The 22,235-nt window shown below is 45.3% G+C and overlaps 1 protein-coding gene and 1 long non-coding RNA gene across 3 annotated transcripts in view; one reads left to right on the top strand and one right to left on the bottom strand.

The window, feature by feature from the left end:
* CLYBL (citramalyl-CoA lyase) overlaps window positions 1-2,503 on the top strand; it is a 239,066-nt gene extending 236,563 nt beyond the window's left edge. The window contains exons 8-9 of one of the 2 annotated variants that reach the window (XM_036832076.1): window positions 1,237-1,356; window positions 2,377-2,503. In XM_036832076.1, the coding sequence (XP_036687971.1) occupies window positions 1,237-1,332 (96 nt within the window). In that variant the 3' untranslated portion in view covers window positions 1,333-1,356; window positions 2,377-2,503. Of the gene's footprint in view, window positions 1-1,236; window positions 1,357-2,356 lie in introns of both variants that reach the window. The other variant, XM_036832077.1, reaches the window with a different exon arrangement.
* Window positions 1-22,235, bottom strand: part of LOC118884432 — a 73,925-nt gene that overhangs the window by 21,858 nt on the left and 29,832 nt on the right. The window contains exon 2 of the long non-coding RNA XR_005017274.1: window positions 194-275. This is a non-coding gene — a long non-coding RNA (uncharacterized LOC118884432). The remainder of the gene's footprint in view (window positions 1-193; window positions 276-22,235) is intronic.

The following is a 22,235-nucleotide window of genomic DNA, read 5'->3' on the forward strand; positions in this document are numbered from 1 at the left end:
TTTAACCTCCATTCTGTGTATAACTCTATGTTATTATAAGAGATGAGGGTTTCCAGCGAGCCCAGGAGACCATCCCAGAAGTCCTGAATAATGACAACATTGACTGTTGAGAGGTGGTACTTGTAAAATCCAGAAATGGATGGCAATATATACAAATGGACCATCATCAAGGATTGTAATTGCTCCAACCCACCTTCAGGTCTCAAAAGACCACCTGCTCCCCACTCACACCAGCATCCTTACCAACAGGTAGAAAGAAGGGGAATTAAGAAGAGCTGTAATTGAAAACAGCAAAAAGAAGTGATTAAAAGAACATGAATAACAAGACATTAATTTCAGATTCATACTGCTTCTGTCCATTTAATTCTTCTTTTTCTGAGGCACTAAAGAAACTACCCTACCATCATAATGTGGGAGTCTCTAATGAAGGCTTGAGGTTCTGAGACCCAAGTACTAGCCCCAGCTCTAACTTTTCCTAGTCAAGTGACCTTGGAGGATCACTTAACTACTCTGGGCATCAGAGTCCTCATCTAGAACAGCACTGAGATCACATGACACATTCAATGAGTTTTTGCAGAAGTTTTTAAAAAGTGAATCTGTAAAATGGGTATAAATCAGGAGATTTCAGGTTCTTTCCAGGCTCACCATTCAACAGACCTATGATTTCTTTGTTACAGATTCATGTCCCCTGTCACTGTAATCCTTTTCTGCAAAAGTGTGTACCGACAGAAGAATCTCTTTTTACTCAGTATAATCCTACCTTACATTTTCTCATCACGTGATAGTGTTACCCCTCAATTACATTACAAGAAGAAGGAAGCATTCTTCCTTTAACCTGATCATACAATTATTTATTCAAACAGTAATCAGTTGCCAGAGCATATTACTGTTTTCACAGTTCTATGCAATATTTCAAAAAGTATATAAGGAAGTATTTACATTTTCCTTCCGCCCTTGTTTTCTGCTTGATTTCAAGAGTTAAATGAGCAGTTTCCAATACCTTGTGCCTGATGTTTTTCCTCTCCATTAAAATGCTGAAGTGTTTTCTTTTTCCTCTTTAGGAGGAAAAAAGAAATCTTTCCCCTGTAATTTACTTTGGCTTTCTCAAAAGTTGGGTAGGAAAGTCAGTATAATTCAGGTGGAATCCAAAATGTTCTTGTTGTACAAGTGTGTGCAGAAAGGAAGCCTGTAATTTCCGAGCATTCTTTCAGGAAGTTTGTATTCTCTGTCTTCCAGGGAGCCTTTACTTTCCGAGGGAGTGTGATCGACATGCCATTACTGAAGCAGGCCCAGAACATTGTTAGGCTTGCCATATCCATCAAGGAAAAATGATCTGCTAAATGAAGCTCTCATCAGGTGGGCTGAACATATACAGTGGGTTCCTTAACGACAAGCCATAATACTCAAGGCAACTTGTTAGTATGCCAGATGGGAGCCTTTCTTCATTTACAGTTCATGTTAATCACATTTTTTTTTTTTTTTTTTTGGTTATCTCACTGGCCAGTTATTCCTCTAAAAATGAACTTTCTTCTTTTTGGTTCCAAGCTTATGATTTTATTGTTCATGAGTGTGTTACAAGTACGGACTTACGATTTCACAGGGAGATAAAATAGTGGGGAGAGATGGGTTGCTCCAGGGGAAGTTCGGTCTTTAGTGAAACAGGTCTTTCCCAAATACGTATACTCCCTTCACCCTGCTCACGTTAGATGTTTCCCACATTGTGCATTGTTCACTCGACACCAGAAATAATTTTAAGAAAGGCCAACCTTGTAAAAAATAATAACTCAATGAAGGGTTGGTGTTTATTTCACTAGTAATCTGATAAAACAACAGAGATGGCATAGAAAAGTTGATTAAGTACCATACTGGTTTATATAGATATCTTCTAAAAATAAATCTTCAAAACTGATTACTTTAACCTCCACCCACCCCCCCAAAAAATGAAATATCCCTATCCTTGGACTGCTAGGTGATCACTAGGAAAGCCCTCATCCTGGGTGAATGCTTTGGGTCAACAGTTACCAGCAATTAAAAAATAAATGTGCAGAAACACAAGACCATCCATTCTTTCCCTTTATTTCCCTGTTTAACTGTTTGCCATTGAGGCCATTTCCCCCCTGTAAATGTATGGCTGGGACAGGGCCCCCTCAGCAATAAACTTGTAGCCTCTAAGAAGACACAATGCCACAGAGCTGGTGCATATGGTCCCCTGTGAGATTTGCATCACATTAGAGATGCTGCTACAGGTCATATGGGTGGTGTGGTTAACGGGCTTAGTAAAGCTGTTTTGAAGAGGTTAACCCAGCTTGTAGTAAGGGTAAATAAACATAACAACCAGCCATTCTTCCCTATTCAGCATGTGCTCTTATATTGAAGGCTAAAGGGTATTGAAGCTGCGAAGGATCAACTTGTGTTTGCCAGAGGACGCCAATGAAATTTGAAACACCAACAATCAGAGATTTTGTTTCTGCTCCTCATTAAATCATGAGCTTTTGTGTGGAGACTCTGGACGACTGTTCTTTAAGAAATTAACAGAATGGGAAGTTTTAAACTCTACACCAACCTTTTCATGACCTACACAGCAGCAAAGCTGCTACTCTTAGACAAACACTGCAGGGAAGGCTGTTCTGTTTATTTAAATTCGTAAATAGAAAACAGTTGTTTTTTATTTTCATTTTTCACCTCCTCCTACGCCCTTTTTGTTTATTTCCTATGTGGCCCCTACCATGTGCCCCACCCAGGGGTCTACTTTCCCCTACCCCTTCCAGTTCCTCCAGGAAGCCCAAGAGGGGAGGAGGGCTGAAGGTTATATACAAGGAAAGGCATCATGGAACCAAAGCAAAGTGGGAGAGGCCCACATACGGTCATACGACATCCACCACCAGTGCAGGGCAGTTCCGACAGGCATGCAAAGGAACCTGATCCAGGCTGGGCAGTTCTGGGAAACACATGCTTTGAGACACCAACTAACATTCTCAAACATGGGATCCGACGAGGCAGCTCTTAACTGAGATGGGATGTGCTGCGCTGGGGTTCTGCCTACCCTGGGCATCGCACCCCCCTAACCCCTCGAGAGCATTTGTCACCCGGTGCTGCTCCAGAGTTAGCTGGAAAGAAAGGTGGGAGCCTGCCTCGTCCTCACCCGGAGGGGCTGGAAGGAGGAAGACAGTGTCTCAGCCAACTTGGGAGATGACTGGCCTCCAGCCAAACTGGGCTTCAGGACTGCGGACAGTGACAGTGGGCAGCAGTTACAGGAGAAGCCATCCCCACAACCCGCTGCGCAGCTGTGCCCACCGGGTAAACCAGGACCATAGGTGCCCGCGCAGCCGGACCCCACCGCTCAGCACACAAACACAGGAGGACCGCTCGGAAGGCAGAGGGAAGACTCCTCTCATTTTGACACCCTCAGGGTGTTGGAAGCATAGGCAGGACCCGTCTTAAACAAAAGACGATAATAAAAGCCTTTCTTCATACTTCCCTACAGGCAGCCCCCACTTCAACTCCGCCGTCCTGCCCATCCTCATGTGTTGGTCCAGATAACCCCACCTCGGGTTTTGACAGGATGAAAGGGAGACGCTCTAGTCTCCACCCCTGTTACACAGGCAACCCCCAAACCCTATAGATGGACCTCCTCGAGCCTGGGGCTCACTGAGAGCCAAGCCCTCCACTCTAAGGGACCCCAGATGCCAGGGTGAAGGCATGCGGACCTCAGGAAGAGCAATCCTCTCAGCAAGGTCTCCAGGGGGCCCTGAGAGCCTGGACCTGACTAGGTCTTCCCCACCCTCATCACCAACGGGCTCACAGGTTCCTAGATTTCCAACCCTGTTGGACTGGTCACCACGCCCTTTATCTCAAACCACACTTTGTTCCAACAAAACCACCTTGTTGTTTAAGTCTCCCTGAGTGTCAGATTTATCATCTTCCTCATAACCCCAGGGTCCCAATTATGATAGGATCATGACACTGGGACACACTAGAGCCAAAAATCTGGACCAAGGTCCCACTCTCTGAGCACAGACCCTCCAAGAGGGACCCAGAAGAGGGTTTAGTCAGAGATCCATCATGCCTCATTCCTTGAGGAACAAAGGCAAGGAGATGTTGGGAGACAAGAGGTATCCCCACTTTTCCCACCCACATCTCTTTGGTGCCTCGGGTGGGTGAAGGTAATGGAGGGTGGGAGGGAGGGCTGGGTGAGCTGACCCCACTTGGTATGTGACAGTGCCCAACCCGGGGAATTCCTCCCAACTAGGAATGGACTGACTGCAAGAAGAGAACCTTGCAGTAATCTGATTAATTAAAAACTATACCTGTTTATATTTTGTGTAGCTCATCACAAGCTGCTTCACCATATTACCCCCCTGTTATTAATTCTTGGGGGCTAAATTATGGGTAACACTATTAAAACATTATCAGAACTAATGAGAAACAATTACTTAGAAAATGAGCCAGGACAAGATTGAGTTGAGAACATCAGTGGTGATCACTACAGATTAGTTTAATAAATCATCAGGTGTAAGGCAAGACTGACTGTATGTATGCAAAGCCCCGTCACGGGAAAATGAAATTGAGATTTTTTTGGCATAATTTTTTCATTAATCTCAATAGGACCCGAGTGGTGTAGATTGTTTTATTCCCTAATACCTTGCCTGAGGGGGGGTTCCCAATAATGTCTTCATTGTTTTACTGAGGTCTTAATGACAATCTGTGACAACCTCATTTTAATGTATAGAGGATTATATCAGTACAATCATGTTTTATTGAAATGGCGAGGGGAACTCCAGCAGAGTCCGGAGTCAGGCACTATCCCTGAGCGCAAGTTGGGAAGTCCCCCCGCATCTGGGTGCGGTTCCCTTCAGATTTACAAGTATTGAACCGCTAACTGCCCTGACATCCTCTCCTCCAGGGACTGACTGGGAAAAGTGTCTTCAACAACGAAGACTTGCCGCCTCCAATTTGAATTTGAAAGTAACTCGTTGCCTGGCATATTTTGCTGCATAAATGGAATAGACCGTGTAGGTTTTTTTTTTTTTTCTTTTCTTTTCTTTTCTCTCCTAAAATATTATGATGAACATCCCAGCCCCTAATAGTTCTTCGGCAGTTCTGGAAACTGACCTTCAATAGGGACGATGAATTTTCTAATGATGTCTTAAGAGAAGAGTTAATACGTGCTTTTTTATTTGAAGGGCATTCTGCTTCTGTGGTTTCTGGTTAGCTTGGAAAGCTAAATGTCTTCCGTTTTGATTTTGATTTTTACCTCTAGTATAATACTTGGAAGGCAGTTGAAGGTACAAAACGGGTTCTGAGATTAACAGCAGGATCTTGTGCATATTGGTGCTGCGGAGGGTCACCGAACCGGTCTGTAACCGCAAAGCTTGCGTCCCAGGCTGGGGGACACTGTCCTCCCAGCCCTGAGACCCTCCCCCCCGCCCCCCCGGCAGGTTTTCACATTGCAACTTAGGGGGAAAGTAATCAGCCGACCTCAACATTTAAATGTTAAAACCTTGGTCTTTCTTTCCGCGCTTTATTTTAAATCGGGGTGGGATGGGGGGTTAAGAGAGCGAACAAATGGAGAATAAATTACTTTCAAATACCTTAGTACCAGAAAGCTTGCGCGGTGGGACCGGGCAGCTTTTTAGTGTTCTGTGACGGGTGGTGGTGGTGAGTTTGTTTAAATTCCAGCGATTATTTGGCAATATATTTCCTTATGAATCTATAAGAATTGCCAACGACGAAAAGAAAGTGATTTGTAGGAAGGAACCGAAATCATCCTTAGCGCCTTTTGGTGGTTTGCTGCCGATCGAGCCCAGTTTCAGCTAAACGGGCTGAAGCCTGCAGATTTTTTTAAATTTTTAAAATGTTTTACAAAATCTTTCGGGATTTGTTTGTCGCTCACGCCTGTCTTTTTTTAATTTTTGTGTTCTTCGGCTGTAAGCGACCCGCTCGGTTTTACTGTTTACTTCTTGCGACGGGGAGGGCCGGCGATCTCGGGGACCGCGCGCCCCGTCGGAAGGACGTGGCCCGCCGGGCCAGGACACGCCGAGTCCGCGTCCCCAGCGCCCGCGCTTCCCGAAGGCTGAGGTCGGGGGCGCCCCGACGCGAAGACCGGCGGGGCCCGGCCGGTGCGCCCCGTGGCCCCGGTCCCGCGCGGCGGCCGCTCCCGGAGCTGCGACCGTCGGGCGGGGCCGGGGCGCGCAGTGGGCCGGGACCGCGGGCCGCCCGGAGCCTGCGAGCCTGTCGCGCAGCCCCGCTGTAATGGTGGCAGATCAAAGGCTGCCCCGTGTCCCCGCGGAGCCCGGAACAATCCCGCGCCTTTGTGCGCTGTTGCTAGGAGCCCGAGAAACTAAGAGAAAGTGTCAGGAGCATGTTAATCAGACTCGTTACAGTGTAACAATAACGTCTCTCTCGGGTCTCCCAGGCCCCGCACACCCCGCGCACAGGCCCGACACCTGCGCGGGGCCCTCGCGCCCGCTCTGGGGACCGGCCGGCCCCTGTGTCTTCCTCCGAAGTCGGCGCCGCGGCCAGGCGCCGGGACGAGGCCCTGGGGGACCTGGCAGCGCCAGGCGCATCTCGCGGGTCCTGGTTTCCCTGACCCGATCCCGGCGCCCTTAGCCTATCCTGCTCGGAGCCGATCTCTGGCCAGGGGACCTGCGGAGGATCCGGGTCCCCTTGCTTTTCAGTCATTGAGTGGAATTGCCCTCGTTATTCAAGCACGGTTTTAGAATCGAGAGAAAAATGAACATTCCATTTCAGATAGCTTTTTAGTGGAGTTTCTTCAAAAGACTCTAACTTTGCCTATTTTCCTATCAAATCCACAGAGGATATTTTAAGTGATAATCCCGAGTTTACAGAAGACAAGCCCAAACTTTGCTAAAAGTAAAGATTTCTCAGAACTTTTTAGAGAGAATCACTTCATGCATTCGTTTATTCATTCAACAAACATCTGTTGAGCCCGACTGGATGCCAGACAGCTAGTCGGAAAGCGGTAGGACTGGTTCCGGATGCACTTTTCTTTTAAAATTAAAATGCCCTTGTGTGAAGTGAAAGGAGGAGCAAAGGCGTAAAATAATGTCAAATGTCAAAACAAAAAGAAGTGCCACTGGCTACTATAGCGACAGTAACAGGAGAGGAGCGAATTAAGAATTTAAAGCGTTTGAAAAACTCGCCATATGCTTTGAAAACCAGCCACTTTTTTCAACTATTTCATCTCCTCCCCAATTCTTTTGGTCCCTGTGAGTTCCTTCAGGCTGCAGTCCTGAAACTAGAGTCCTGCCTGAGGTCTGAGGAACGAAGTCAGCCCTTCTGTATGTTTGTAAACAGCCTGTCAGATTTGCTAAAGGATCAAACACACTGGGTCCTGGCCCCATTCTGCCCTCGGCCAGACACAGGGAATTGGAAAGCTGTGCTCAGTCTTAGGGCAGATTTTGGCCAACTCGAGGTGGTTTTCTCCAATGTGAGCTCTCATTCAGGAATCAGGATGGGCATTCCGGAAGGGCAGAGGGACCACACTTCTTGGTGGAATATAACTGCCAAACCTGAGTCAAAGACAAAGCTTCGTGTCACCAGGAAGAATAGAAAACAACCCACTCTCAAATCACCTGTGCCTACCTATTGACCGAGGGGGAATCCTGCAACAATGTCAGACTTCTCAGTCAGTCAAAATCAGTTTCTCTCTCACACTGTGTGTGCAGCATGTAGACGTATAGAAAACTGGACATGGTCCCAGGGATTAGTCTAAGCCCTGGAAGGAACTTTCCAGATTCCCTTCATTACATAAATAAGAGAGTTGATATACTGAAAACCCCATCTTATGAAAACAAAAGAGACCAAACAGTGACTATATTGTGATGTTAAAATACCTAGCTAAAGGGGAGAAATTCAGGGAAAAGAAACTGTTTTGCTGCGGGGGTGGGGGGAATGTTTGTTTGTTGTCTACATCATGCCACATAGCTGGTTTGGCTGGGTTTTGTTTTTTTAAACAATGAATCAAATTGCCTTAGTTATTCAGACACAGTAAAGGAATCAAGAGAAAACGAGCATTCCATTTCAGATAGCTTTGTGGTGGAGAGTTCCTTCAGAAGGCTATCCACTCTAGGCTTCTGGCTTATTTTTGTCGTTTTTTTTTTTTTTTAATGGGCTCTTGAGTTCCATGGAAGGAAGAACATAAAACCAACATGAACTTCTGGCTTAGAATCTCTGGGAAAACTGTGTTAATAACCCAAACTCCCAGATGAGGAGAGGAGCACATCTGTTTCCTCCGTGGGATTTCCAGGGACTGGGATTCATGCAACAGCTTCCAGGGGAGCTCTGTGATGCTTTTCCCAGTGTGCTGTGAGGGAGCTCCGGCCACCAGGAGCTTCGCTGGCATTTCCTCACCAGCCCAGCGACACATCGCCTCCCCCAGGGGCCCTGGCCACGGGGCAGGTGGACTGTGCCCGGCTGCAGGGCCTGACACTCCTGTGCAAAGGCTCTACACAAGCTGTAATCCCTCCCTCTCCATCATACCCAGCAAACTCCTAACCATTTTCCAAGACACAACTTGAAGACCACTTCTGTGAAGTCTTCCCAACTACCCAGAGACAGCTTGCTGGCCCTCTCCCAGTCCTTCCATTGCATTGGATCAGATTTCTATTGTAGTACTTTGTGTGTGGTGTGTCCCACAGCAGTGTGGAGGCCCTGAACAGTGGACATTGCCATGTACCCCAGATCCCTCTCCTGCTCACCTCTCACTCCCCACCCCCATCCCACCCCCAACCGCCACCCCCCCCCCGCAAGAACTCGCTAAAGGTGTGTTCATTACAGTTAGGCCCTGAGACGTCTGTTCCTCCATCAGACATCTTGCCTCCCAGATTTGTGCAAATATTGGCCCTTTTAGTGCACTTGCTCAAGGTCACACAGCTGGCAAAACCAAGACTTCAACTAAAGTCTGGAAATGAAACCACTAAACCACACAGTTGCACACCCGAGAACTCCCCAGATTATAGCTTCACATTAAGTTCCCGACGAAGGAAGCTCTAGATGAGTTTTTTGAAGCAACAGGAAAATAGCTGAAGCCTCTTTTTCAACAGCTGCCTGCCTCAGAGACAGTGCCTGACCCTGGCAAGGGTACGTGAACTCATCACAATTCAAACAGCCGGTCATCCAGTGCAGCCAGGGAGCTGGGCAACCAGGCAAGTCCAACCTCGAGGTAGGCCTTCATGCCCCCCATCTCTGCCCCTCAGACTAAACAAACAGTCCCTCGCACATTTTGCAGGATGGCGCACTGGGGGGGAATGGCCTAGTGGCCATGGAGAGTGTCGTAGGTGGCATGAGGAAAGGCGTTCCAGTGGAGGGATGAAGGAGCAGGACGCAGACTCAAGGACAGAGCCGGGTTCACTCCCCACGCCTCCTCTTGTACCCTCCCCACTCCTGCGGCCCTACCCTCATGGCCTCCATCATTCTCTGCATCACTTCTCATTCCATATAGTCCCTCCTCCAGCTACTGTCCTGCTTCCATTTCCCGTTTCCTTTTTCTTATAATTTTACCTTCCTTCCTCTCCTCGCAATTCCCAAACCAAAAAAAAAAAATTAACAAATGTAGGAAAGAAAACAAAAGTGGCTAAAAATGTACATTTCTAATTTTTTTCTGTGTTTTGGAAGTAAATCTAGTGTCTTAAGCTGTGAGCTGCTTGCAGGAAGCTGCGTAGTCCTTCATTTACTGTGAACTTGGCACAGGAAGTTTACTGGCCCATTTTACTGCAGAGCGCCTGAGTGCAGAGGACAGCTAATGCTGCACTTTGGGAATCAACGGAGAAATGTCAGTGAGGCTGCTAATTATTCAGTAAATTAAATATTGCTGCCACAGCTGCTATTTCTAATGTCCTACATTTGATCATGCTGTCTTAATGCAGAGCCAACATTCAGATTCTATTTAAGCGATAAAGAAGATGAGGACCTGGCAAACTGGTTATTGGTTCTTTATGTTTTAGGAGAAGTCATTTGAGTGTGCGGCCTGAAACTCACGTAGGAACCCAGAATGATGCTTACACATAACAAAGTTTAAGGATATAAAATTTCATTTCTATCCTTTTCTTAACTTTATTTCGGGGGAGGACGTTACCAGAAAGGTAACAATAAATGATTATTTATAAAAACAGGTATTTTCAAATTATGATAAGCGTTCCATTTAAGATTACTGAGGATGTGACCCCCCCCCCAAAATCATTTCTTTCAACTTTGCTTCATAAAGACCTTTTTAAAAAACAATCAGTCTTTGTATCACCTAAGGAATTTTAAACTGTGACATATATTTATGAGAATATTTAAGGTGAATATTTTCAAAATAAGTAGCAAATGAATGGGTCGTGGATTTGCATGCACTGCCTCTGGAAATGAGCACATTTGAAAACAGTTTGTTCAAAAGGCGCCATTGGCCTTTTCCCTTCCTTCTCAAAGAGCATATGTGTTGCATTAGTACTCAGAAAAGAGCGTGTTTTCATAGCCTCTAGTGCTGCGTTTATAAAAATCATGATGATTTTAGGACTGCACCTTCATTTTTTGAATTTTCAAAACTTGTCCCTTTTTGCTCTTTTATTTTCTTTCAACAAAACAAAGACCGGAGAACCCCTTTAAGAAATTTTATACATTCCCACAGAGTCCCAGTTTGTTGACCTTCAGGCCACAGAGTAAAACCTTTCTTTTAAGTCAAGCATTCCCCATTGGGAAGCACTCCAGCTTTTTCTTTTTATGAGGAATTTTAACTGCTGGACTTAATTTAATTATTGTATTTTGTACATACTCCCAGGAGCCCCAGGGCATGAGCTTTACTTTTTTCAAAACTTTCAAATGAATATCTTTAGAAATGCACATTTCTGATGGTAACCTTACTTCTTCCACTTGTATTTCTAATCTAAATACCAAACTTGGATCATTCTGTTTCCTGACTTATTCCTGGAGAGGCTTCAACCTCACATCTCTTTGCCACAGATACTGTTCTTGAGTAGACATGGAATATAGTCATTTGAGTCCAGAATGTGGGAACCCGGGTTTCATAACAAGAAAATAAAAACCATCTCCAGTTCAACTACATTTTAAAACTTGATGGTTCTGGGGACATAGTCTTCAATAAGAAGGGTTCCTAGGTTGAAATCAGTAGCATGCTGGTCCCATGGCTGCAGTCTGCCACCATCTGTCCCTATAGTTTCTATGAGATATTCCCACAACATCAGCTGTTCCTCCCAGATCCCAGCAGAGGCTCATGTGCGAACACACACACACACACGCACACACACACACGGAGTTGTCATCCCAAGCTAATGGCAAAGATTCAATATCTTCATTTCTCACCTCTCTTTATCCATAAACATTTTCATTCAAGCCTTCTGATTTCCACCTGGAAATCAAAAACTTCGACCACATCTTGACTCTCAAAGGTGAAAAATAATTTTTTTGGTATTGACTTAAAACTCATATAGGAATATTGGAATGTGGAACGAACATAAACTTTCCAAATTCATAAGCTCTGTCCAAAATATTTCATGAGGGTTGGGCCACTTATGAAGTAAGTTTCATTGTAGGACTTCTGAGACCTCTGAATTTAGGAAGATGTTTTTAAGCAGAATTATCTGCTAGGTGAATCTGATTTTCTTATTTATTTTGATTTAAAATTTAAAATTATAGATACCACAGCATTTTGGTGCCAGAGAAGGACTTTTGAGATCGTCTAGGCCAACGATCTGGACCCTGGCTGCAAATTAGAAGTACCTGGCAAACATTTAGTAAATACTCTAGTCTAACCCATCATTTTGCAGATTAAAAAGAGAAACAACCAAACAAAACTCTGAAAGATGCAGGATGGCTTTTACATTAGAACTGTCTAAAGTACAATACTGTAACATCATTTGGGAACTCCTGGCCATGCTAATCTTTACAAAGCAAACTTAATTAAGTTTCCATAATTATGTTTTGGGCCACACGAATTGTAAAATAGTTGACTGATTCTTCCCACATGATACACTTTCTAATTTTATACACATTCACATCCCTCGCTGATCACAGAATAGGTTGGAATAATCACAGCCTTGAAATGTCTCACATTTAATTTTTAAAATAAGGTATACTTGTGTAGATGGCTGCCCTTCCTGAAAATTCATTTAAGTTTGCCCTTTGCAGTGGCAGTGTCATGCTTCTTGACTAATATTCTGCAAATTTATTTTTCTTACATATATTTAAAATATATAGGCAAAAAGCAGTATTTCTCCTAGTGTCATCTGACAATCACAAAACAGATGAACCTTAGAGCTTTACATTGTACCATTTTTATAAAAACAGAAGCAAAGAGACATCAAATAACAACTCATCCGAGTGAGAACGACAGCCCCACGAAGGCAGAATTGAGCTTAGCTATCACTTCTGACGGCCTCAGGAGAGCAAAGGGGGGCCACGCTGAGAGCAAGGGCTCCTTCTGGTAAGAAGCCTCAGCTGGGGGCTCCGCGGGCCTTTGAGCCAGCTTGGTAAACGCTTGCCCTCACCCCCCTCCCTCAAGAACAGCACCTCCCTCACCTTTCCCGCTCCTCCTCAGTTGCCTCCTTCTCCCCCTTCCCCATCGGGGATGGCGGATGGCGGATGGCGGGATGGCGTGCTTGCAGATCACGAAGGGAAAAGGAGAGCTCCAGTCACTTTGACTGGAGGGCCAAGGACCTCCCGGGAGAGATCCAGGAAGCTTTGATCTCAATTATTTGCCTTGGGCTGAAAGACCTCTGTTTGGCCGATCCTCTAGGATCCTAATAAGGCCAGGACCTGGGATCACAGATGCAAACCTTTTTTCTTTTTCTTTTTTTTAACAAAAGGAATGCTGAGATGCAATGATTAAAGCTGTAGAGTTACTAGGAGACGGTAAGTTAATATAGGTCATACCTACATAAGAATACGTTCATTAATTCACTCCTCCAGCAGATACTAATTGAGCTTCTGTTGTGTGCCTGCGGTGAGTGACGTCACTGTGGTAGTGATGGGCTATGAGGGTAACCCTGGGGTGGCCCTAAGGCCCCTGTGTCCAGTAGCTCCATCAGAAGGGAAAGCAGGTGGGTGGCTAAAGCCTTTCTTATTCTGGTTCTCCCGCCCCACCCCCGCCCTGCATCCTGTTCTAATTACTCTTCCTTATCCTTTACAACAAACATGAAAATTAACCAACATCATAGCTCCAGGCCTGAGACCAAAAAAAAAAAACGAATAAAGTATCTTAGAGGTAGATTCCCATTAAAAAAAAAAGTTTATAAAAATTTTAATGGCAAGAACTGCTGAAAAGTTTGCCCCTGCTTAGTTATTTCACTTTCTGCTCCTTTACTCTTTTCTGTACATTCCAAATTGGCTACAGTGAACCCATATCACTGTGATAGCCAAGAAATAAGATGAATGATAAAATAAGTAAATGTAACTAGATGGGATTTTGGATTATCCGTATTTTCTAAAATGGACATTTATAAGTTTTGTAATCAGAAAAATGTGTGTTACCATTTAATGTTATTGTTGTTTTAAGTAAGGATGACTAGAAGTGAGGAAAATAAGTCTAGGCAAAAATTAGAATTTGGATGAGAGCGGAAGTTCATTATTACAAGAGTAGTCAGAAATTGGACCAGAGAAAATTTAAAGCAATAAGCTTTTTGACTGTCAAACTAAATCATTTTTTGAGTGATAACCTCCAAGACCCAGCACTCACAAGGCTGATGGCAGTGAGGCTAGGTAGTCCTCCTGGAAAATATTTGGCAATGAGTGTCCACAGACTTATTGTCATTTACCTGTGCCTTTTACGTCTGGATCTGGGAAATTCTGTGATCCTAAATACAGAAAAAGCCTCATTCACAAACACAACTCACAGTTGCGTCATTTAAATTAGAGAGGCATGAAAACCATGGAAACCATGATGGAATATTAGGCAGCCGCTTAAAGCTTGTGTTTCTGAAGAAAATAAGAAAAAGGTTTGTTCAAAAACAGATACTGGACTTCCCTGGTGGCGCAGTGGTTAAGGATCCGCCTGCCAATGCAGGGGACACGGGTTCAATCCCTAGTCCGGGAAGAACCCACATGCCACGGAGCAACTAAGCCTGTGTGCCACAACTACTGAGCCTGCACTCTAGAGCCCGCAAGCCACAACTGCTGAGCCCGTGTGCCACAACTACTGAAGCCCACGCACCTAGAGCCCTTGCTCTGCAGCAAGAGAAGCCACCACAATGAGAAGCCTGTGCACCCCAACAAAGAGTAGCCCCCGCTCGCCACAACTAGAGAAAGCCCACGCGCAGCAACAAAGACCCAATGTGGTCAAACAAGAAATAAGTAAAAAAATAAAATAAATTAATTTTTAAAAAATCAAAGAGAAAAAAAATTCCAAAACAATCCTCCAGATACCAAGCTGTATATGTAGAGTCTGGAGCTGGACTGTCTGGCCTCTACTGCTTATTTTGAGTAATCTTGGGCAAGGAACTAGCCTCTCTGTGCCTCAGTTTTATTATCTGTGAAATGGGGGTAATAGTGGCACCTAGCTCATAGAATTGTTATGAGACTTAATTGAGTTAACGCATATAAAGATGAGTACCTGACACATCAGGGCCCTCAACAAATGTTAGCTTCTATTACTATTATAATGTGATTACAACCATGTTAAAAAGAAATCACAACAGGAGAAAATACACCAAAATGTTAGCAATTACTGTGTTTGGATGTCGAGACTACTGGTGATTTTCATTTTGTCTTCTTTGTACAGTTTTGTGTTTCCAAATTTTTCATTAAATATATATCAAAATTTTAAAAACTAATTTAGAGCTAATTATAAACAAAATCTATGTTTGAAACACTGCTTTTGATCGTTCTACAGTTAAACCTAGTAGGCCCTGAGTAGAGAGGCCCCGGCAGGAAGTTTTCATATGATCTGAAACCTCCTGCTGCCAGGACTCAGGCACCGGCTTCCAAGGACTCCTTCTGCCTTGGGCACCACGGTCACTTCTTGTCACAGGAAGGACAAGCTTGGCTGTGTCGGGTCGTGGGCTGCGCCCAGCATTGGCATGAAAGTAACCTGATTTCCAGTGCCCCCTCTGCCACTTACTCCCTGTGTGTTCTGGGGAAAAGCCTGCTCCTTCTCCATAAGGAGAGATCTTGATGCGGTTAGCAGCCTCAGAGAATTAGAAAAGTGGTTGAGGGAATTTCTGAGATACTGCCTCGGTTGGAGGGAAAAGAGATCCTGAACTCTGTGATTCTCCACTCCAGCTGTCCAGCCTCGGAATTCCCTCTCCCAGGGTGGAGGGCCCATCTGCTCTGTTTACACACCTGGACCTGGTGCGAAGGGCGGTTTGCAGGGTGGCTCCCTGACCATTTGTGGAATCATTCCTGCTTCCAAGCAGCATGCTACAGGCAAGCCTTCAAAGAAATACCAGAAGCCAAGTGCACTCTCTGTCATCACTTAATAATGCTTGAAGCTTTTCATATAACAAAAGGGGATGAAACAGCCCTACCTCACATTGTGGGAACCCAATAATTCTTCCATTGGCTCTACACCAAAAGGGTTTTCTCTTACCTTTAAATATTAGATCTGACTAATGTGGGCCACCAATGCTCCTGGTAAATAAAATAGGAATAAAATAACTGTTTGCAACTTGACTTCATCACACACTATGGAAAGGAGGGAATTGATAAGTTGCGATGACAAATAACCTAGTATTATTTTTGGCAAAAATAGACAAATGTGTCAAATTTAAAGAATGTCAGCATCATTTTTCTCTATCTATTCTTGTGAGGTTGGAATCAAACCACAGAGACAGAAATTTTATCTACTTTCTTCATCCCTAGCACTGAGCATGGTACTTGTTCTTAATAAATTTTTGTTGCATGAATTAGTTAATGAATTGATGAACCAATGAGACAGGGTTTCTTCTATATTGTGTTAGATAGTGGGGCTATAGAAACAAATACCTCAGAGTCCCACTCCTAGAAGCTCACTCTAGTAGTGGAGCCAGACACACAAATAGAAAATGACTCAAATACAATGTGATTGATTCCTAAAATCATACCACTAATGTTTCATGTAGTCATGTTTCAGCTCCTCCTATGTGTCAGGTACTTATACACAGTAAAATGTAATCCTTTCCTTCAAAGTTCACAGTCTAATCTGGAAAACAAACACGAAGCACAAGGCACAATACCACCAGGAAAGCAAACCAGAAATATGGACTTGATAGAGAGGCAGCATGGTATAATTTAATCATGTAGACTCTGGCATCAGACTGCTTGAGTTCACAAAGCTGTGTGACTTTGGACAAGTTGCTTAGCCTCTCTGGCCTTTAACTGTCTCATTTGTAAAATGAGGTTAATACTGGGACCTATCGTATAGGGATGTTATGAGGAGTAAATGAGTTAATATCTGTAAAACTCAGGATAGTGCCAAGCTTGTACTAAATATCAAATACAAATAAATCTTTCCTGTGTTCTCTGAATTTTAAACTCTCATTAAGAACTCTGTTTGGCTTTCTCTTTGTGCATGCCTGATGATTCTCCCCAGATAGGACTTGTGACCAAACATAACTCCAAAACTGTGGACTCGGGTTAATCAGGGAAGGAAAGGTAAGATTCCTGTCTGTTTGTGGAAAATAATGAGCATTTAGCCAAAAGAAAAAAATTCTCAAAGCCAAGAGACACCTAGATGAGGATTGCAAATTCATTCTAAATAACCACTACTCCCTTCTCCCTGGTCCAGGGCAGACGTGGCTAATCAACCTCAGAATCCTTTCCAACTGAGTCTAGAATCAGGCTCAGAATTGTTTCCAAACAGGGCCCCAGGCAGTGACTGTAAACCAGTGCCAGTCTCTGTGTCTCCATGTCTCTGGCCTAAACCTTACCTTAGGGTCAGCCTCAGGGTCATTTTTCTCACTGGACACACGGGGCGGCCTTCCTGTCGCCCTGCTGCCAGAGGCACAGTGTGACAGTCCTTCTCCCAGGACTGAAGCCCAGCTCCCACAGTGGCCTGCCAGCCCTCACTCCTGAGAGATCACCAGTCGAGCCGGTTCTACTCTGCCCTCCCTTGTGGGTCCACGGCCACTGGCTAACTCTGTGACCTCAGCTAAGCAAGTAACTTAACCCCTCTCTGAGCCACCGATTCCTTCTTGGTAAATAGAACCTCCCTCAAGATTCTCGTGAGGATTGAATGTGATCATGCATGTGAGTGGCCCCAGCTGGAGTGGGCTCTCGGTGAAAGGTAGGTGCCGTCTTCCCGCCAGCCAGGCACAGCACCTTCGTGACTTCACCCCCAGGGTCCTGCATAACATAGAACAGGGCTGGGGTGCTCCTGTCTAAGGCACCAGGGCCCCCACTCAACTGTCAATGAACTCAAGGTCATATGGGCTCCGACAGCCGGGAATAGGTGAAGGCCAGGGGGGTAGGAGGGGTGAGGAATGGGGAGTGAGGGACGCCTGAGGTGTGCACAGGGACTCCGTCTCAGACCCTCTTAGGAAACGATGGGAGGGGGCACTGGGGGGTTTACATTACTCCCATAAGCAGAGAGGGGGCCTTGCACACGGCCCAGGGTGAGACCACAGGGACAGTCCCTCCTGTCTGCCTTCTCCACCTCCTCACTCAGGGCTAAGACCCCCTATTTCTGGAGCCGCTCTCATTACCTCCTCCCAGCTGGACCTCGGTATGGACGACTCAGTTATGAGTTCCTGTCTCCTCTTCAAGTGAGAGGGTTGTTCCCTGAGAAGCCTTGGCTGTCTCCCTCTGCCTTGTCTTACCGAGTATGTGTGTGACATCCCTCGCCATCACCCAGAGGAACAGGTCCTGCTCCCATCCCACCCCCGACCCCGAAAAAGCGGCCTTGCACCTTTTGGACCCAACCCATGTTCAAGTCCAGCAAGTGAGTCAAGGGCCGGCGTCTCCTGGTCATTCACGGGACAGCCTGTGACCCTCCTCTCCTCCCTGTACCCACCACTCTTCCTGGGCCCAGCCTGAGAGGCAACTCCTCCAGGGCCCTTCTCTTAAAGGCTCTGTCAAGATTTTCAATTCAGGCTTCTCTTTCGAGAGTTTACAAGTCAACTGGCAAACAGAGTGAGCCCAGGTGGAAAGGTGCCTTACAAGGGAGCTCATCAAGGCAGAGAGCCCAATGCAGCCACTCGGCACTGAAATCTTGGCTAATTTAATATCTACAGTAAACATGGATTTGTGGGGAATGCAGCCGCTTCTTTTAATTGCTCCAAATAAATATCCCGGGTAATTTTAAGAGAGACGTCTGCAGCAGCAGCGCGAGCCTTATATTACCAGGAAGTGCTTCGGGGTATTGTGTGCTGAGAAAGGCGTTACATAAATTGAAACTCCTTTTGCTCAGAGCCGAGTCCTGAAAGTTCATGCCGTGAGAAACATTTCTCACCGTGCACAAACTGAACTGTATATAAAATTAAATTTTCTGATTAAAATCTGCATTGTTGGACCTCCTGCTGGCTGCCACCATTTTGCCGAAATAAGATACTATTTGTGGTAATGGCAACGAGAGAAACCTGTTGGTTGTAAACTGGCTTCACTCTTACAGCTTAAAAATCTGGAGAGCTTTATTGTGCAAACATTGCATTTTCCATACAAATGTTACAGAGCCAAGCTTTACTACTGATTCATCAGCCAGGGTGCAAGCGGGTTTTCTGACCCTGACAGCCCTAAATCTCCTGCACGCCCAGCCCAGCCCTGGGAGGTGGAAGGTGCCAGCAGGAGGATGAGACGGGCATATATAACTGTCTGCTGTTTTTTAATTTAAAAAATATTTTTCTTCACAAGCGCATTATTATTTGAGTGAGGAAAGAATATAGAGGAAAAGATGGGGCCTAGGAAGAGTTCAAATTTAAGAGACCACCCTCCCCCAACCCCTGGCCCAGGAAACTGACAGGATTATTGCCTTTTAAGGATTTACCCATCCCAGCCCCCAGCCCCCAGCCCCCAGCCCCCAGCCCCCCTCTCTCCACTGCCACCTCCAAGCCCCAGTTCTGAGAATCAGCCTCATAGAAATCAACTACAACTCTGCACAGCACCACCAACAGAGGCGTCCAGGCTAATAATTTTGTTTGACAAATGCAGAATCTGGAACCAAGAAATGAAGGTTGTTTTTTCCTAAGAAGGTGTGCGCTCGAAATTAGAACCCCAAGGGCTGATTTTCGTCTTTCGTTTCCCTAGCCTTCAGTTCATAAGTGAACGCTTTCCAGAAGTCCGCATCGGCCAGGCACACATAAATATTTTTTACTGCCTTCCATCCGTTAGAATAGATTGTCTCTCTCTTTCATTTTGTAAATCATTCTGTTGCTTGGGTAATCCAAAACAGCTTTGACTTAAAAAGGAAGAAAGGGTGGGGTGCGGGAGGATTTAGCAAAACGATTGATCCAGTTCGCTGTAGCTCGTATTTTGACAAAACAAAGCCAAAACGAACTGATTTCTTAAGGAACAACCTAGTCTGAATACGATGAGTCTCACCAAATCTTTTTCTAGAAAAGAGCATGCAGGTTACTGGTACAACCAGTGCTAGAGTAGAATAAACTAAGCCACCTTCTCTGAGGGAGCAAATGCAAGGGAAGTGGGTTGAGGTGAATGGGAACTCAAGGAGCCCAAGTTCAAAGGCACAGCCCACCTGGAAGGCAGTGAGGTAAAATGGGTGGGATCTCACACACACCCCACGTAGGGCTCAGAGTGTCCTTTTGCAGCTTCTTTGCCCTAAAAGCCAACCCTAGGTATTCATATGCATTCATCTAAGCTGTCCCACCTGTGGGGAAAATAGCTGGGGGTAGAAGCAGGAAGTGCCCAGTAGGGTTCCTGACCCAATCCCCTGCCACCACATATTACCTTTCTATAGATAAGAGCTTGGGGAAACTACTATTATTATGCCTACTTCTGTTTCAGTTGCATAATGATTTAATAAATTAAAATAATTTGCAAATCTATGAATTAGCTATTTTTGAAAATTATTCCATTGGCTTTCTTTTTTTCCTCTAAACCTCCCTTGTATTTTCTAGTCTTTCATAGTTTCCGTGACTCTAATTAGCACCAACCTGAATTTCTTACATGGTCATAGAGTGGGAAAAAATTATAATCTGTTTCCCTTCTTCTCTTCTTAACTAACCATCCATATATGCCCTCTATTTGAAAACCAATAATAAAGTGAGTTATAATATTTCATCCACTCACTCAATAATGTCTTGAATTAACTGGGTGCTAAGAGCCAGACTATTATCCCTCTCTCACTCAAGAGTTCTGTCAGCCTGAGGAATACATCAGAAGTCCCAGCTTTACTGTCTTTTAAACCAGGATTTAAAGATCCCAGGAGAGAGACTTCCCTGGTGGTCCAGTGGTTAAGACTTGCGCTTCCACTGCAGCGGGCTTGGATTTGATCCCTGGTCGGGGAACTAAGATCCTGCATGCCGTGCGGTGCAGCCAAGAAATTCTAAAAAATGAAGGAAGGAAGGAGGGAGAGAGGGAGGGAGGGAGGAAGGAAGGAAGGAAGGAAGGAAGGAAGGAAGGAAGGAAGGAAGGAAGGAAGGAAGGAAGTCAATATACAAAAAGAACTTACATGTGATGGTGCCCCCTTCTCCCAACTTCACTTCCCTCCTTTGCCTCACTTCCTGCCTCTTTGCAAGTAACCAAGCATCCCTAGTCCTTTCCTTGTTCCCTATAGGGCTCTGCTGCCCAAAGGATCCCTTTCCATGGCTCCATTATCTCCTGTAGTCTTGAGCAAAGATGGAATGCTTGACCTCCCCATACCTCTGCCCAAACTTTGCCCACATTTTTGCTCCAGGCTTCCATTGATTTCTTTGAATAGTCATCAATTGTTTCTATAAGCAAAAGTCATCAACAATATTCCACTGACTTTCCAGTTTGCAGCAAGAAGACATGATACCTGTCCCTGTATGGAGCATCAAAAGTCAAGAACAAGACAGATGCATCCAAAAATGATTCAAGATTTAATAGGCAGAGCGAACCAGACCCTGCTCGTGTGCCCTGGCAAGCACAACCATCGAGTGGGCAAACCCTGACAATGGGGCAAGAGGGAATAGCAGGGGTAAGGAGGAGCCCCAAGGACCAGTGGTACTGCCACCATCCCACCACCAAAGCCAAGGCCCTCATGCCCAGGCATATACTGAAGGGCTAGACAGTGAGGCCCTGCCCGCCTTTAGGGGTATTGGTGGAGATTCCTAAAAGGGATGGAAATCTCAGTCTCCACCTCAACAAGAGATGGGTTCTCAGATAGGCAATCTGCAATTCTGATGGATCGCCATCACCCAGTTTTCTTCCCCATTGGTTCTCCAAAGAGAAAAGCCAAGCCCCCTCCCTCCATGAACCTGCTCTTCCATCACAGATCAGAAAGGCTCCAGGTTGATCAGGCCGATAGCCCTGGCAATCACTCTCTTCCTCAGCCAGAACGGTGAGTTGAAAACCTGTCATTCACCAGCAAGAAGAAGATCCATGTCAGGCTCATCTCCCTTCTTCTCTCTCCCTCCCCTTCCCTCCCCATCCCTCCATCTTCCTCATGGTATGGAGTGTCTTGTTTCTATCTTACTTCTACTTCTTGTCCCCTTCTTGAGTTCTAGCTCTTTCTTTTGGGTTGGCAGACACCAGAGGGCAACATAATCTCACCAAGTAGTCAGTTCTTTCATTTCACCAGTAGAGGGAAGAGTTTGAGAGAACCTACAAGAACTAGGAGGTGTGTGGAAATGATTTTGAAATATGGAATTAGCTAGTGCAATAGAACTGCTCTCTTTTTTTTTTTTTTTTTTTTTTAATTTATTTATTTATTTATTTTTGGCTGTGTTGGGTCTTCGTTTCTGTGCAAGGGCTTTCTCTAATTGCGGCGAGCGGGGGCCACTCTTCATTGCGGTGCGCAGGCCTTTCACTGTCGCGGCCTCTCTTGCTGCAGAGCACAGGCTCCAGATGCGCACGCTCAGCAGTTGTGGCTCACGGGCCTAGTTGCTCCGCAGCATGTGGGATCCTCCCAGACCAGGGCCCGAACCCGCGTCCCCTGCACTGGCAGGCAGACTCTCAACCACTGCGCCACCAGGGAAGCCCCAGAACTGCTCTCTTAAAGGTTATCTCGTGCCAAGGCATTCTGTTCCCGTTGGTAAATAATCTGTTATAAAACGGTTGCAATGCATATTAACTCACCAGAGCACGACACTGGCAAAATTTCCCTCCAGCCTATATTTTGCAAAGAGACAACTTTTCACGTGATGTGAGACCTGAGATTAAACTAACAG

Source organism: Balaenoptera musculus, chromosome 18, assembly GCF_009873245.2.
Source record: "Balaenoptera musculus isolate JJ_BM4_2016_0621 chromosome 18, mBalMus1.pri.v3, whole genome shotgun sequence".
Classification (NCBI taxonomy): Eukaryota; Metazoa; Chordata; class Mammalia; order Artiodactyla; family Balaenopteridae; genus Balaenoptera; species Balaenoptera musculus.